The sequence below is a fragment of the Rhinatrema bivittatum genome, chromosome 18, assembly GCF_901001135.1.
Source record: "Rhinatrema bivittatum chromosome 18, aRhiBiv1.1, whole genome shotgun sequence".
In the NCBI taxonomy this organism is placed as follows: Eukaryota; Metazoa; Chordata; class Amphibia; order Gymnophiona; family Rhinatrematidae; genus Rhinatrema; species Rhinatrema bivittatum.
The window spans coordinates 43,020,827-43,038,424 of record NC_042632.1 but is presented as its reverse complement, the minus strand read 5'-3'; the positions used below and the strand labels follow the sequence as shown (position 1 = coordinate 43,038,424).

Below are 17,598 nucleotides of genomic sequence, written 5' to 3'. Positions count from 1 at the left end.
TCTAAACTGGTTCTTGGTAGTAGTGGACATTCGTGCCCATCTGTTTTCAAGCTCTGCCACTTCATGGTCTTGTTCCCAGCTCCCAGCACAGAGGGCAAAGCGCCTTCATGTAGAGTTACCCCAGGAGTTCCCGCCTGTTTTATAATCCCTCTTGCAAGTTTTGAATTATGCTTTTTATAGATTGTAAAATGCATGGGGTTTTATTGTAAAATGCACTGAGATTTGACAAAAACGTGAAATAAATGTGACGACAATAATGCAGAGCTTTGCCAGGTTCTACCTTTATGCTATATTGTTTCAGTGAATCACAGCTACTGGTGCACAGGTTATGTTATGTTTAAATGCACTGAAAACATTGCATCTGAGCATTTAACAATAGCATATTCATTTATTGGTGGCTTTCCTCCAGACCCAGTCTTTCTGGCCAGCACGCACTTTTGCTGGGCTTCCATTAACCACTGGCAGGGTAGCCTAACTTCCTCTCCATCACTAGTACTTGTTTCTATGGTGAACAGCAGCAACATAAGAGCTACACCGCTATCGTTTAAACAGCAAGTCAACCATATGAAAAGAATATTCCAGCCAAGTGTTTACATGAATTTTATTCAACAGTTGCAAAAAAAAAAAAATGTACATTTCCTCTATATCCTGGACAGCTGCCATTCCCAAAAAGAATTTTGCTCTTGCATCATGCAGATTAACACATGATTTAAGAAACGTCTCTTATTTTACATGGTCTAATGAGACCACCATCTCTCCAATGCTCGCCAGCGGATGGCCAGCATTAAACAAAACAAAAAAAAACCCCTTTAAAACATTTTCCAAGAAATGTAAAGAATAAAGAACCAAAAGTACGGAAAAGCACCTTTAAAAAAAAAAAATTACATTCTCCACCAACTCCAGTTAACAAAACCTTCTCTTTGTCGTCGCCTGGTCTGTGGTAAAGGAGAATTACTTATGGAGCAACTTGTAAAGTTCCCGCGTGCTATTTTAAGTTGTCTGCCCAAATCAATCAAGGCCATTCAAATATCCATTTCAAACTGAGCATCATCACCTATGGGAAAGAAAGTGAACAGTTAAATGAGAGATGACTGATTTCCTATATTACATTAAGATGCACTTAAAACCAAGAAAGGATCTACTTGATAAATTCCATTGAAGAAACAGAGGAAATGATGAAGACCACCCAGGTCCCATCTGTTCTGCCCAATATCTCTTCCTGCTGCAGTATCACAGAGCCTTCCTGCTCTCTAGCTAAATCTTCATTTCCCTACAACTAAGCATCCTCTGTTGCTCTTACAACTTCTTCGGCACCACAGAGAATCCTTTAAATCCACTTTTTCCTGTGATTTAGTTCATTTAAGCAATTCCTGAGTCTACCTCCTTTTTGAGCATCAAAGCATGACCTGTTGTTCTAGAACAAGGGTATGCAACTCCGGTCCTGGAGTATCACACAAACAGGTCAGGTTTTCAGGATATGCACGAGGTATATTTGTATGCACTGCCTCCACTATATGCAAATATAAAACTCGTGCATATTCGTTGCTAATATCCTGAAAATTCCATCCAATGTACAAAGTATTCTTTTCGATCTGAGCTGAACTGCATAAGTGAAATTATTTACCAGAATATATGCAATTCTTTTTGAAAAACCAGATTATTTTTGCTATGCCTCTAAAGAAGTGATCCACTTTGGATCACACCTTTGGGGGTTCTTTCTGAGCTGTAAAGAGGAGAGCATGCTTTTAGAATTTTAGATTAGTGGTTTATGCTGTGTGTGGATTTCTTTAGTTAGGGGTGTGTTTAATGGCTTCCCTGTCCTGTGAGAGTGTGTGATCTTGAGTTTTTCAGGCATTTTGTATTTGGGAAGGCAGAAAATGTATAAGAGGGTATGAGTTTGTATTATGATTATGTATAATGTATTCAATTTTTGTAAGATTTGTTAGTTACTTTGATATACCACCTTTAGATATACATAAAAATCAGTTAAAATATCCAATAAAAATAATTTTAAAAAATACAATAAAATACACAAGCATACAATCAACTAATCAGCATACAAAGCAACTCCTAATTAGTTTTCAAAGGCTTGGCAAAATAGCCAGGTCCTTAAAACTCTTTTTAAATTTTACAATGTTATTTTTTAATAACATACTGAATTATGTATTTTATGATATGTGGAGGGAGTATAATTTTTTAGACCTGTAAATACTGCTTTTCACACCCCTAGTAACTGGCATAATAAGATTTTTGTCTTTATCATGCAATGTTGATGTGTTTTATTATGTTTATTGAAGTTTTATGTTTAAATGGTTTATTGCTTTCACATGTAAGTCGCTTTCAGTCTCTTTTGGAAGTGCAAGGTGGTATGTAAACCTAGCAATAGAATTTAGGGTAGTATCTCTCCAGGCATCATGCCCTAAATTGTCTCGCATTATGTGGCATAAGGGGCTGGGCAAAGTGCAGGAAGGAAAGAAATGTCTTTTTATTGCTTCTGCAAGCTGACCTGGTTTTTGATGAATCATGCAGCACATTCTTTTATTTAAGGGGTGGAGAGAAGGGTAGGGCAGGCTTGAATTTATATGATATACAGATTGCATAGACTCTGCTGAGCAGGCACTACTCTCCCCATTTGCAAAAAAAAAAAAAAAACCCCAACTCATTTTAGTGGTTAATAAATCAGCAAAACAAAGGGAAAACAGCTTGCTCACGTACTTGCACCTAACTCTTTCAGAATATGCTTTTCTATAGATATTAAAAAACTGATTTCTGCTATTAGCTCCATATTCACACATTCTGAAATGCATGCAGGCTGCACATACAATTCCATCCTGCTGCAAATTATAAAGTAATAGGCATCACACCACGATCACATGCTCATGCCATGGACTATTTTGAGAAAATCCTTGCACTAACACAGCCCCGACCAGCAGCCATGAATTACGTTCCAGTTGTCACCATGTGTAAGCGGTCTGTCTCATGTTGAGAAGCCATGGAAACAGCCACACCGCATGCGCTATTTGTGGAAGTACAAGTCTGAGCAACTCGCAGGTCTTGAAAGCATCTGAACATTGAGATTCACTAGGAAGGGTACCCATTTTTTTTTTTTTTTTTATAAATGGCTTAGCTAGGTGAATGTTTTTTCAAGTTTATAATAAAAAAATGGCTGCCAAATTCCAAGGCACCAACTCACAAAGAATTGTGCACGTTAAAAAAATAAAAATAAAAGGGTGGGGGGAGAAAATGCTTAGCTAGTTTCTACATGGCTTGTCCTAGACATGTTCACCTACAAAAGGTAGGTGAAATATGCAGCAATCCTCCTACTTGCTTTTACGCAAGCTCAGCTTCATGTTCTCCCAGGTATTGGATGCTGACTCACCCTTCTAACAACAGTAAATACGGGAGGGGCAAAGGCTGCATGTCCTTACAGTACAGATCAGGATGCTTGTTCCTCAGGCAACAGGCACTCTTTGTCAATAGTTTCATCCCCAAATGTTATGCTCCTCTTTGCACGCAGCTCTGCTGCCTTTCAGAGTTTCAGCCATACCACAAAAACATCCTTGCTCACATAAGGCCACAACTCGTGCAACAGCTCTGCTTTGTCTGGCTGGAAATCTACAGATGATGGCAAGAATGCTGTCCTTTAATCAAACCTGACAAGACGCCCGACTTCCTGCTAGCCATACAGTTATTTGGTGTTACAACTTAAAAACACCGATCCTGCCATTAGAATTCACCCCAGTAATCCACCTACATTTTATAAATAAAATCAAGCAGGGGCAGACTTGAGTGGATCTCAGGGTCCCTCATCTGCCACTGTATTCTGTTTCTATTACCCAGGTCTCACAGGCCTTTTTCCTACAGAATCACCACCACTTGTGCAGAATTTCTAAAACTGAGTGACATTCAGTCACCCATCCTTTTCTGGCTACAGCTTCCTCGGGATCAGGTAAGTCAGAATTCTCAGCTGCCATGTGGAGTCTGGCCCAGCCTCTTGCTGCCAGATGGAAAGGCTGAAAGATGTGCCAAATACAAAATATATTTTTGTTTGTCCTGCACATGTAAACTCACTGCAAAAGGGGGCGACGAAGTCATAAAAGCAGCAGTGTGTTAAACAGTTATCTGAGCTAATCGGCTGAACCTTAAAGGGTTTTACTTTAACTGTTATCTTAATCTTCCAGAGAAAGAACTTGTCAAGGATTAAAAAAACATAGGGTATGTGAGCAGCAACACTCCCCTCCATCACAACTCTTATTCTCATCAAATATGCAACAATTAGCAGACAGACATTTAAGCCCTAAATGCATTTATTTTCTGCATCTCCCCAGTACTGCATTTGTGTGGCTGCATTTTCCACACAATGAACATAAGAAGCTGCCATACTGGGTCAGACTGAGGGTCCATCAAGGCCAGTGTCCTGTTTCCAACACTGGCCAATCCAAGTTACAATTGCCTGGTAAGTACCCCAACATTAAATAGATCCCATTCTACTAATGGCAGTAAAAGCAGTGGCTATTCCTTAAGTTAACTTAATAGCGGTTTATGAACTACTCCTCCAGGAACTTATCCAAACCTTTTTTAAACCCAGCTACACTAACAGCCCTAACCACAAAAGCTTTGTCTTACACATACACACACTAATATAAACACTTGTTCACTCTCTCCTTCATTCACACACATACACATTCTCACTTACTTCTCTCCCTCACACACACAAACAATCACGCAGACTCACTTCTCTCTTTTGTTCCCATTCTCTCCTCTCCCTGCCTCCACAGCCTCTTTCCCACTCTTTATCAGCCTCACTGGCTGCCGCAGCATCATTTCTTCTCCACTACCAGGGAACTGCTCTAGACCACAGCAGTGGCTTCTTTTGGGCAGGTAGCCCAGAGCCAACATTTCCCAGCTCACCAAGCCTCAAAGACCGCTTGTATTTAGTAGGAAGTGGGATTCTCGAGGGCTGCTTGCCAGAGGAACCAATCTATGGAGACCCCCTCTCTATCCCAAGCTACTGATGCAACTCTCACTCTTCAAATATTAAAAATAGTCATGTAAGGAAGGGCTGGCCAGGAGGGATGATCTACTGAGAAAATGGCCTCATGTGAGAGGAAAGATATGGTGGTGTTTACAGATAACCAAACTACTTCTTTACATAACAATGGCAGAAAATGTCCAAAAGGTCCATCCAATCTGCCCAGCAAGTTTCCCATGGTAAACTACGTGCAAGTTACCTCAAGTCTTATGTTAAGGGTAGAAATATTTTCACAAGCTACATTAAACATTAAGCATAGGAGCTAAGATTCTTTGATATAATGTAATAGGTACTTTTGTAGTTATTCTATAAAGCTAGATTTCCTTGCCTTCATTTTTGTGTATTTTGCTTTTATTCCCTTTCAGAGTATGTGTTTTCCATTTTATTTTTATATTTGTCTCTCTCTGATTATTTTCTATTCTAAGAGGTCTCTTCAGTTTTACAGTGCATTTTGTGAGCCTAGGGAAGAGCCACATTTCTTTTCACACCCAACAGGAGGGCTGGGTTACCAAAGCAATCCCTCTGCTTTTATCTACTAACCGTCAGGGTCTTGTAAACAAAACGGCTGCCCCTGGATCCTGGGAAGCATGTGTGTTCTCAGATTATATTAGATCAGTTGCTAAATTCCTGACCCAATTATCTACATGTGCAGCAGTGCAAGCACACCCTTGTTTGTCTTTAGAAAGTAGCAGTTTTGAAACCTGTTATATGGCTTTTTGCTGTATTAAACAATGTGCGTCCAATATTTAACCAGATTTGATCAGCACGAAGCAGTGCGAGCCTTTGCAGCAGAGAAGACCCAAACAAGCCCAGCAGCAGGAAGGCACAGGAGGGTTACCCGAGTAATGTGTAGAGGGGGAAACCAGGAGAGAATGACCAGCAGCAGCTGGATGCTAGGAACAGGTCTTTCACCTGGAGTTTCTTTCTCTGTCTTTTCCTGCTCTTTGAGATCCTCTAGTTTGGACATGGGGTGCTGCCCCAGAGTGACTCCTGGGATCTGAGGGAGATAGCAAGGAGGGGTCCTGGCGATGGGAGACTTCCTGCATTCCAAGAGGAACTTGCGGTCATAGATAATTCTTGTACCTGCAAAGAGACAAGTGGTGACGTTAATCCAGACCAAGGCACTCTATACACATCGATATTATAGAAGGATTTCCATTTCCAATAAAAGGAAGACCAGGCAATGCAGACGCAAAAAAAAACAAAAAAAAAACTCTGAAGAGACCCAATAGGCTGTGCAACCCAGCTTCACATGAAGGGTACAACTGTTCAACATCTGCTTTATCTTTAAGCCCTCCAGCTAAGCTGACACTCTCACAATTTATTACAACTTTCCCCAAAGTTTCTCCACAGTCAGGAGAGGGAAAATATCCAAGAGGAAACTAGTGACCTTCTGCCACTCTCACAAAACTAGTGTGTGTGTGTGTGTTTGGGGGGGGGGGGGGGGGGAAGAGAGTGAAACATTCACATAACCATTTGATGCATCCTCAAAAGAAGAGAACATCTCAATTTAAAAAAAAAAAAAAGTTATTTCAGTTTTGAGGGGAAAATATGGTACGGTGTGGTACAGTATGGTACAAAATTAATAGAAGTGGAGGTTACAACATAATAGATATTATATTGTAACTGCCATACACCATAAGGGAGCAATTCAGCATTACAGAAAGCCAAATCACCCTAAAGAGAAAAATCACTGATTTTTGAGGTGGGGGGGGGGGGGGATTACAAATGACACAAACACTGCACATAACTATTTAAAAACCCTTTCCCATTTCATGCATTTCTAACCTATCATAAAAACAACTGATTTGTACTTGGGACTAAAAATGCAAGGCTGTCGCTGTTCCACCAAAATGCAAGATGTCACAAATATATGTATGTAAACCGGAGTGAAGGCAACTCTGCTATACCTCGGTATATAAAAAATGCTAAATAAATAAAAAAAATGCTAAATAAATCAGAAGAATCACTATACCAAAGTCATTTTTTTTGCAATCCATTGCATAGGTGCACAGCTTCTATAAAATTAGCTAATCTGCAAATTAGACTCTGAAATTAACCAGGGACAAAACCGTTAACCTACTGGAGACAACCAACTACTACTGCAATTGACATTGCATCTGTGCAGCCCTTGCAATGCTTCAGATGATTATTTATTTATTTAATTCTTTTATATACCGACCTTCATGACAGGTGTCATATCAAATCGGTTTACATGGAACAAGGGGAAAAAAACATTGTTATCAATCATTTAACAGTAAAATAATCAGGAGGAGGTAAAAAAGTTACATATAACAAGGAGATCGAACTTGGGAATAGAAGAAAGAGAAAGACAGAGGGATAACCATTGTGATAAAAAGGGTATCACTATGTAAGTTGTCCTGTAGGCTTGAGATGTGGAGTTCCGAAAGTGAATAGATTAAGGGAAAGCTTGGCTAAATAGCCAGGTTTTAAGTTTTTTTTCGAAATGTTTGTAGGCAGGGTTCCTGTCTGAGGTCCGGAGGTAAATTGTTCCAAATAGAGGGACCTGCTATCGAGAATGCTCTTTCTTTGCTGATTAAAAGGAAAATGTTACCGATTAAAAGGAAATTAAAATGTTACTGATTACAAGGAAAATGTAAGAGGAGCGCAATGAATCCTGGAGGTAACAGAATCTGATCTCTGTTCTAACTGATGAAGCGCCGCAAAAACAAGCTTGCTGCACACCACCAGCACATCCAAAAGTGCCGTCACCTGCCTGACCCCTTCTACACAGTGCTCAGCAAAAGATAAACCTTATCAAACCACACAAGTAACCAGTGGTTGACTGCTGAATGGCCTGGACAAGCAGTTCTCTTGTTCAGCACCCAACAAAACACACACGTGAGTCACTCATTCTTCACAGAGCAAGGAAAAAGAAATGCAACCGACCTTGCAGATTGCATAATATTCACGCACATACAGTTAAAGGAAGCTTTGTTTACATTCGGAGCACTAGGCAAGTCACATGAGCAGTGACCCAAGTCTCGAGGAAACCATCAGCTTGTGCTACTGCTTTCCCTGCTAACCCCACCTCTCGAAATATTAAGATTGTCAATTCTCTCTCCATTATGTTGTAACCACCCCCCCCCCATCTATAAATTTTGACAAACATTACAAAAAACCACAAAATACACACAAAAAAAACAAAACCCTGCCCCGATAAGTCCATATTTACAAAACCTGCAAAATATCATAAAGCTGCAGAAAGCCAGTGCTTGAAAGACAGTTATGGTGTGAAACAGGTATACGGGTTTTCTTCGGTTATGAGAGATGGTGAAGAAAACGCTAGGTTTTAACTCTCTTGCTACAGTGGCTTCTCTTAAAGAGCTCCACCGCGGGTGCTGAAGTGCACAGATGGCTCCTGGGTCAGTGCTTTGGTAACGATAGCCATCATGGCGGTTGTGTTGACCCAGGAGTTTCCTCCTGCTCCTGTGGTCTTCAGTCAGAACTGGGACTGGAACCTGTTACTTTGAGCCTTCATTTGTAGGCTCAAATGGGGGGGGGGGTGTATTTCCTCCTCTTCTTTTTATCTCCTCCCCATTTACATTAGTGCAATCATGACAGTGAAAATCCAGGGCTGGGGGGCTTCTTCTAGATCCCTGCAACCATGGTCCCCCCAAATTTGGCCACTGTGCTGTCACACTGCCCCGCAGCATCCCCAACCTATGCTGACCGGGGGACTAAAAGATCAGAGTTGAAAGTGAAACCCAGAGCCCTCGGGTCAGCTCCACAGCAGCATTTTTCAAGCCACCTTGACTTTTTTTTTTTTTTGGGCACATATTACCATACCCTGGGAACTTTTGACTTCCAGTCACCCTGAGATTACTATGGGTTAGCAGGGGGGGGGGGGGGGGACAGCTGCACAGCGGGACCGGATGCTCACAAATGTGCTCTCAAACACTCTTACATGTTTACACTTACTTTCACTGCTCAATCTCTCACATGTCCATTTATACCTTTACTTCTGCCATTCTCCCACCAACGCACACACTCGTGTCTCTCCCTCTTCCATACACACTTGCCCACTCACTTTCACAACCACGCTCTCTTGCACTTAGCTCTCTCCTACTCACCTACATACACTCTCAGATCTCTTCTTCCTACACAAATACACACTCACTCTCACAGACATGCTCATTCATTCTCTCTCCCCCCCCCCTTTCAAAACACACTCGCAACAGCAGACTCTAACTTGGGCTCCTGGGGCAGCAGCAGCCTCTTCCCTCTACTCCTGCGCTGCGGAAGTGGACGCTGCCTGTTTCTTACTCCTCGTTTGATGCACGGGCAGGAAATCGCAATGTCGATTGGCCAAGGCAAACAGGATGGGGCAGGCAAGTGGCTGGATACAGGAAACGGGCTGTGCAGGAGCAGGTGGTGTCATGAGGAAGCGAAGTTAAGAGTTAAAAAGGTCTGGAGATGGTAGAAATCACTGTAGAGTTCCTCCTTTTTCAGCCACGCAGGACCAATGACGTTCCTTTCTTCTTCTTTCCAGGTCCAAGCGGATTGGTTTTGCTGCAGCACCTGGAGATTTCCGGTATTGGCACAGAGACCCGGTAATTCTTTTAGAATTCTGGAGTCTCCAGGCCAAATCCTGAGATTTCCCAGGTATGCATATTACCCCCATCTGTGACAATGATGTGGGCCAGACTGGTCTCAATCTACCTGACAGTGTGTAAAGAAGCAAAAGAAAATCAGACACACAATATCCACATAACAGGTTCCCCATCTAGGTATCACATCTGCTCCTGTAATCCCAGACCTTAACTAACTATTCCTCTAAGATGAGTCTGGAATACATTTCCTATTGAGTTTCAAATATACACTGCGAGCAATGAAAAATCCATGCACACTTCATGCAGTTCACATTAAAACCTGGGAAACAACTCATTTTAAGAACTGTCTCCGATCCAAACACATACACACAGATGTACACACATACAGGTGAATTTTAAAAGCCTGGCATGCGCCAAAACCGGGAGATAGATGCATAAGTCGGGCCGGCACGCCAAATGGATTTTAAAAATCGGCCGAGTACACACACATCTTCCGCTATGTGCACAAATAAAAAGTTTCAAAAAAAAAAAAAGGGGCAGCACGTGTCAGGAAAGGCCAAGAGATGTGCGTGTAAATACTTACATGTAACAGGCACGTGCCAGGTTTCCCTACCCCATAACTTTACTACTGCTGTGGATGTTGTGTAAGTAGTAAAATAAAAATTAGGCTAGTCAGCGGGGTTTCACGGTTGATGGGAAGGGAGACTATTTCATTAGGGGGGGCTTGGGAAGTCCTCTCTCTTAACTGGGTGAACTGGGAACTGGGAAAACTACCTATGAGTTCGGTGCACATACCTTATAAATTTCCCTCACTTACGTGGTAGAAGCGGAGTTTGCGCACACATGCGTGCTTCTGTTTAAAATTGTGCACACATGCGTGTGCATCCAAGCTATTTTATAACATGCGCACATATATGCGTGTATGTTATAAAACGGACACGTCCAGGCAAATGGCAGGCACATGTTTAAAAGTTACCATCATAATTCAGAGTACTATGTATTTCTTTTAAAACTTTGCAACTTGGATGGTGTCTGAGCCTCCTACTGACCTGTACTTTGCATCCCAATGCACCAACAGCTCAAAAATTTATGTGAAGCACAAAATGAAGGCAATGGCTTCTGAATTCACCGGAGAAGCACAAAGAATGACCCATTCATGCCTGCAGGAATCTGAGTCTAACAGGGCAATACAGCAGAATACTAAAAAAAAAACCAAAACACATTCACATTTCCTCAGGAGATACGTATGAGTTGTTTTATATTCACTCAAACTATTATAATTATGTATGTTCCATTTGTGCGTCACTTAGAGCTCAGCATTAGCAATTAAGAAATTTTAATAAAAAAGAAATTAATGTGTAGTAAACATGCCATCCATTAAAATGTTCTCATGGAATCCTAGATCCTGCCTTTCTAGGCTGTTTTCTAAAATACAATTGGTAAAATGAAAAGCAGTCTTTCCTCAGACACTGACGTGCTCAAGCCATCTTTAAAAAAAAAAATTGCTTTTGCAAACAAGTAAATTGCAGGAGTCACATTTTAAGACACTTGAGAGCTACTGCATGATGCAATCCATAAGCCCATTGCCACCAGATAAACGGCAGTGGCTCAAAAAGGAACCAGATAAACAGATAAAGTAGCACTGGGGCATTAATATCCAATTCTGTGTAATCAACAAGGTGGAGTTGCCAAGACTCTAGAACCTCCAAAAATGTATTCCCTGAACTTTTCAGGCTATTGATTCATCTGTCCTAAGGCTAATTAAGATATGCTAAGGTTTCTTATCTAGTGGCAGTTCTTTTAAATAACCATATGCTTCCTTCATTCCCTAAAATAAAACCGTGTTAAATGGAGATTTACGCCAGGAATAAAGATACTAGAATATGCTTAATTTCAGAAAGGACATCTTCACTACTGTATCACATGTCCAGTGAAAGTGTCTTTCCATGATCTATTTCTTAACTCCTCTTGGTTTCTAGGTCAATGAAAACTGGGGCTGGGAGCCAGCACCATGAGCCTTTGTTTGCAACCACCTGGAAATTCACCACCCCCCCCCTCCTCAGCAACAGTTCCTGGCTGAGGGGGGGAGTGGAAAGAGGGCCCATGCACCCAAAGTGCGAATGTGGATCCCTGCAGTAATCCCAGTGCTGGCCCAGGACACAGAGCCCCACACCACTGAATCTGGGTCTTCCGTGTGGCACCGAGCCAGCTGCCAAAAACTGAACAAACTGGACCAAAGCAACAAGTGGCGACAAAAAAAAAAAAAAGATGAAATACTTGCTATATACTATAGTATTTCGTTTGTGTACAGTAAAACAGGAAAGTAAAAAAGGTGAACAGTTCAGTGTCACATAGCACTGAAATTTTACTTATATTTTCTTTAATGGTTTTTATTTCACCAGGTGCTAAACGTTTGTCAAACACAAACCTAGACATTTTTCCCAAATTGTATTTCACATAACTCGATTTTGCACAGCCTGCTTTACCCTTCACTTTATAGACTGGTGCACTATTTTTTTTTTTTTTTTAAGTTCTGTGCCAGTTTCTTTGTGATTTATGTAAGTAACCAGAGCAAGCCAAATGCAGTAAACAGAACACTCGCCCAGTTTCCTAGAATTCTAGCTACGTGATGCGATACTGAGGGAACAGAATATTCTAAAAACAGCTGCTTGCATTGGATGAGATGATCCCATAATAAATTGCAATTAGAATTTGGGTTGCACATAAGTAGAGCCCATACGTATTCTACTGCTTCCCCTCTAAGATGTGCATGTATATAACCAGTAGCTGTGTACGCTGCAGACCAGGCTGTACCGTCAGGCAGGAGAAGCGGTGCAACCCTCACCCCCTCAACTATCTGTGCTGGCACAAAATTTGCAGGGGGGGCAGCACTATCCCATGATTTTTTTTTTTTAAATGCTTGCTCTGACAGCACAGAAAGCAGTTGGCAGTGGCATGTCAGGTCAACTTAAGGGGGCGGGCGGATAGGTGGATGGACGCTGGAGGAGAGTGGAGAGGCAGTGGCGGCTGGGGAGGAGAGAGGGAGCAGACAGGGAAGAGAGAGAAAGAAAAATAAGAGGGCAGGTGCTCAGTGGAGATAAGGGATAAGAAATGTGAAGGAATCTGGTAATGTGGAAAGGTTAGCAAACCAAAGAAATGCAAAAGCAGAGCTGACATGTGAGAAAAGCTCTCACAGCATGAGAACTGAACACCTGGCAATGAAAGGAAGAGATAGAGCACCAGTGTGCTGCTACAGTAGAAACATATACATAGAAATATAGAAATGACAGCAGAAGACGACCAAACTGCCCATCCAGTCTGCCCAGCAAGCTGTCGCACTTTTTTTTCTCATACTTATGTTACTCTTGGCCCTTGGTAACTTAGTAAACAGTGCAGGATGGGGGACCTCAGTCCCCCACACACTGACCACTGCCGCCCCCTCCCCCCATCATATATTTCCTCCTCCTCACCTGAAAAAAAAAAATTCCGATCAATACAGGCTTAAAAGCAGAGCGAAGTTATACTCTATAGAGGAATGGATAATGTTTTGTGCAAACCCTAGGGGGCTGCAAGGTCAATTGGTCATTTTGGGGGGCATCGGAGGCAGGGCCAGTGTCAGCTGCTGCACCTTTATTTAATTCCTATTCCGCCTTTCAGACACTTCAAGGCGGATTCACATGCACTCCGACCCATGCCTCACTTTTGGGTGCCTTCCCTCTCCCAATTGCAAAGTGGTGCACGCAGGGCCGGGCTCGCATACTTTTGCCACCTTCTAATGCTGCCCCTGCGAATGGTACCAGCAACTAAGCAGCAACCGAGCCAGCTTTTACAAAAAGGACTAGCAAGCCACTGCCAAGTCCGGCTCTGCAGCCGGACACAAACCGTCACATGATAGCAAAGAAGGGGGGGGGGGGGGGCGACACAAACACAGGAGGAGAGGCTAACAGCCAAAATTGTGCAAGATGCACTGAATACCCAACCTCCCAGGGCAGAGGAAACCGGATACACAGTGCCTGGAGGCAAAGCCGAAGAAATCACCAGAGGGGACCCAAAGTTTATAAACAAACAAGCCTAGGCAGTGAGGGAATGATACACGTCTGTTACATAAGCAATAACCAGCGTGGGTGCATATATACGACTGCAACTCCTGAAGAGGAGGTCACTCAAGCCCTCCTTCCAGGGGGAAACGAGCGGGGCTTAGACAGTCCCGGGGGGGGGGGGGGGGAAGAATGCCTATGCCTGCTCCCCCCCCCCGGAAAACGGAAAGCAGCTCGCGACGTGCAGCACGAGGCGTGCGGAGGAACGGACCCGGGTCCCATGTCTGCGCGCGCCACAAAGTAAAAGGAAAGGAAAGGGAGCCAGCCCTCAAAAGCAGGTGACTCGACTGCCCCGCTGACCCGAGCGAGGCAGCAACAGCGGCCGACACTGCCCGCGCTCACCTACCTCCGGGGGTGGTGGAAAAGAGGGTGCCGCCGGGCGTGCTGCTGTAACAGTCCGGCAGCTGCGACAAATCCTTCAGGAAGAACACTTTGGTGGGGATGGGGCGGCTTTTGCTCTGCTGGCACTTTGGCGTAGACATTTTTTTTTGTTGTTGTTGCTGGGTTTTCTTTTAAACTCACTGCTTTCCTTGCTCCGCAATAAAAACGTACGCAGACACTACGGCGGGCTTGTTGCTGCGCCTTTGTTTTGTAGGGTGTTTGTTTGTTTTTTTTTCTCTTCCTTAACCGCTTCAAAGGGAAATTGAACGCCCCAAATCCTTCTGGGCAGGTTTCTCAAACGCCCCAGCGTTCCCGCCCCGAGCAGAGCACAAAGCACCCTCCGCCTTCCCTGCACCCCAGCACCAGCCCCAGCCGCTCCGCGAGCGCCGCCCACGGCAGGCGCTCGCGCACCTCTCACTGGACGGCCGCGCGGCCACCTGACGCACACGGGGCGGAGGTGGGAGGGGCCAGGGCTTTAACTGCTGCAGGCAAACGTTTGCACTACCAACGAGGCACGAGGGCGCCCTTACAGCCCTATCCCTCCTCTTTAATTAAGGACGTAACGCGATTTTTATTATTTATAATTTAAAGACACAAGGTCCTGGCTCTTACCACACTGCAAACAATGGCCGGCTGCCTAGTCACTCTGAAAAGACGGGTATTTGACTGAAACATAATAGTGGGAAGCCCAGTCACTAATAAAGTTAAGCCAGTAAATGGAAACCCCCCCCCCCCCTCAAAGATAGCACTTTCAAAATCGAGTGTTGATAGTTATTTCTACATCACAAATGTGCCTATAACATTTATATAATTACAGTTAGGCAGAACTTGCATCTATACCAAGCATACTGTTTTCAGATCTAGGAAAAGAGGACTTCGATGGCTGAGATCCGCATTTGGGTGTAAGTCAATTAAACTGAACCGCCCTAAGACCCTAAAAAGAATTACACTCGCTTTGGAATTTATAAAGCAAGAGTGATTGCGGCAATGATTGGCCATAGGTCCCCATTGCTACTTCACAACTACTTAAAAAAACAAAATGCTTCTCTCTCTCTCACCCCCTCCCTTCCCTGGACAATCACATGCACCTACAAACTAGACATATTGATATTTACATTTTGCAAGGCACCTCCTTAGTTTCAACCTGCATGCTATCCCTCCCATTTCTGATCCAAGCATATGGAAAATGTTGTTACACTGGTAAATGTAAATCAGTTACTCTTAAAAAAATACAAAGATGACAGGATACACTCTGAAGTTAAGTAACATTTAAAACAAATCAGAAAACTTTCTTCACCCAATGCACAATTAAGCTCTGTCATTGATTGATGGAGGATGTGGTTAAGGCTGTTAGCATAGCTGGGTTTAAAAAAAGGTTTGGATAAGTTCCTGGAGCAGAAGTCCATGTATTAACCAAATACACTTACAAGGCAAATTTTAGAAGTCTGGTGTATGCCCAAACCTGGAGATTCGTGAGTATGTCCAGCCGCCACGTGCAGATTTCAAAAGGCAGTCGAGTACACGCATATCTTCTGGTTTGCGCACAAGTGAGAAGTTGCAAAAAATAAAAATAAAAAAAAAGACGTGGTGTAGTCTGGGCAGAAATGGGTCTTCCGGAACTATAATATGAAATATGCACATAAGTATTTACGCACCCAAGTGTGCTCTGGGGTCCCCTGCCACGTAACTTACTACTGCTATGGAAGGCCTGTAAGTAAAATACATTCTAGGCTAGTCCACGGGGTTTTAAGGGTTGGTACTAACAGGGTAAAAGGGAGACTATTTAACGAGAGAGGTTAGGAAGTCATCTCTCTTACCAGGGTGAACAAATTGAGTAAACTGGCAATAGCATCAGTGCATGTCTAATAAAATCCCACTTACGTAGGTGTGGCATTTGTGCACACATGTATGCAAAGCCTATTTTATACCATGTGCACATATATGTGTGAATGTTATATAATATGGCCACGTCCTTTGACGCAAGCTGGCGTACATGTGCTCCTGTACAGCTATTGAAAAGTTACCGTCTTAGGGAATAGCTACTACTTATTACCACACCATGGCAACATGGGATCTATTTACTGTTTGGGATCTTGCCAGGTACTCGTGACTTGGATTAGTTACTGCTGGAAAAAGGATACTTGGCTTAATGGACCCAGTATGGCAATTATGTTCTTATGTACTCTCCCCTTTCGATAGATTTTTATGAAAAAAATGATTGAGTTTTGAATATATATATATATATATATATATATATAAAAGATGCATGAATGGACAGTAGCCAGAATTGAAGTGTTGCCACTTGGCACTACTCAAGTTTCAAGCTTGTGCTAATTCACCCCTTTTGTGCCTGGTACCCTGTGTCTAATGCACTCATACCTATTTTCCTACATAGCAAGTGCAAAATGAAACCAAAGTACTACTTTTCCACAAAAAAAAAAATAAATAGATGTAATCCAGTTTCCAAAATGGCACCTGTTGCCATAGATGGTGAGTTGGGAGATAGTAAGTACTGACTATGTTCTCACAGAGAAGGAGATTGTGCTGAAAGTGTGTTTCCCAGAGATTCAGTGCTTTCTTGTGAAGGTAGGAAGAACATAAGAAATGCTATTCTGCCTTAGACCTAAAGGTATATTGGGCCCACGATCATATGTCCAACAGTGGCCAGTCCAGGTCACAAGTATCCAGCAGGATCTTAAATACATCCAAATCCTTTTTGCTCAAAACCAGGGATAAGCAGTGGCTTTCCCAAGTCTACATGGCTGGTATTGGTTTATGGACTTTTCTGCTAGGAACTTGTCTACACTGTTTTAAACACAGCAAACACTAATTGCTTTCACTACCATCCTTTGGCAAGTTCCACAGTTTGATTGTGCACAGAGCAAAAAATATTTTCTCCTATTTGTTTTGCTCCCTAGTTCTAATACTATTGAAAAGGGTGAATAACCATTCCCTATTTACACCTTCCACCCCATTCATGAGTTTATAAACCTCTCTCTCATCTCCTCTCAGCCATCTCTTAGCCTTTCATAGTGGAGCCATCCCATCCTATCAGTATTATATCAATATTAATAATAAAAGCATGAGTTAAGCTGCAATTGTAGCATAAACTCTAAAGACAGTTTAAAAGAAATACTACTACACTTTGTATGCTTTGCCGGAAGAAGTGCTCACTATGGCCACAGAAATATTTGCAGTAGACAAAAAATATAATCACTTACTTTCTCTACCATCTTAGATCAGCTTGCAATCCATTAAACCCACAGGCAAGAAATATTGGGCAGAGTATTAGAGAATGATGAAGGGTATACATACTTTGGAGCAACTTTTGTATGGATGCAAATATACCTACAGCACATTTGCATTCATAATCTTGCAACTCTAATGATTCATTTAAATACCAGTTAACAGTACATTAATGTGAGCAGAATAAGTCTGCTTTTATTGAGGATTTGCATGTGAATTATATACTAATTAATCCTCACCCACCACAATGTAATCTAGCCTCACTGGA

The 17,598-nt window shown here is 42.5% G+C and overlaps 1 protein-coding gene across 2 annotated transcripts; it reads right to left on the bottom strand.

Annotated features, from left to right (window-relative positions):
• Positions 1-586: 586 nt before the first annotated feature.
• Positions 587-14,458, bottom strand: EIF4EBP3 (eukaryotic translation initiation factor 4E binding protein 3). 2 transcript variants are annotated; one of them, XM_029583627.1, is made up of 3 exons: positions 14,050-14,458; positions 5,871-6,115; positions 587-1,054 (listed from the first exon to the last, which is right to left on the bottom strand). In XM_029583627.1, exons 1-3 carry the CDS (start codon positions 14,183-14,185, stop codon positions 1,013-1,015), a joined length of 423 nt encoding a protein of 140 aa, XP_029439487.1. In that variant the 5' UTR covers positions 14,186-14,458; the 3' UTR covers positions 587-1,012. The 2 variants fall into 2 exon arrangements, with proteins under 2 accessions (XP_029439487.1, XP_029439488.1); XM_029583628.1 differs by having other exon boundaries at positions 5,945-6,115; positions 14,050-14,450.
• Positions 14,459-17,598: the final 3,140 nt, after the last annotated feature.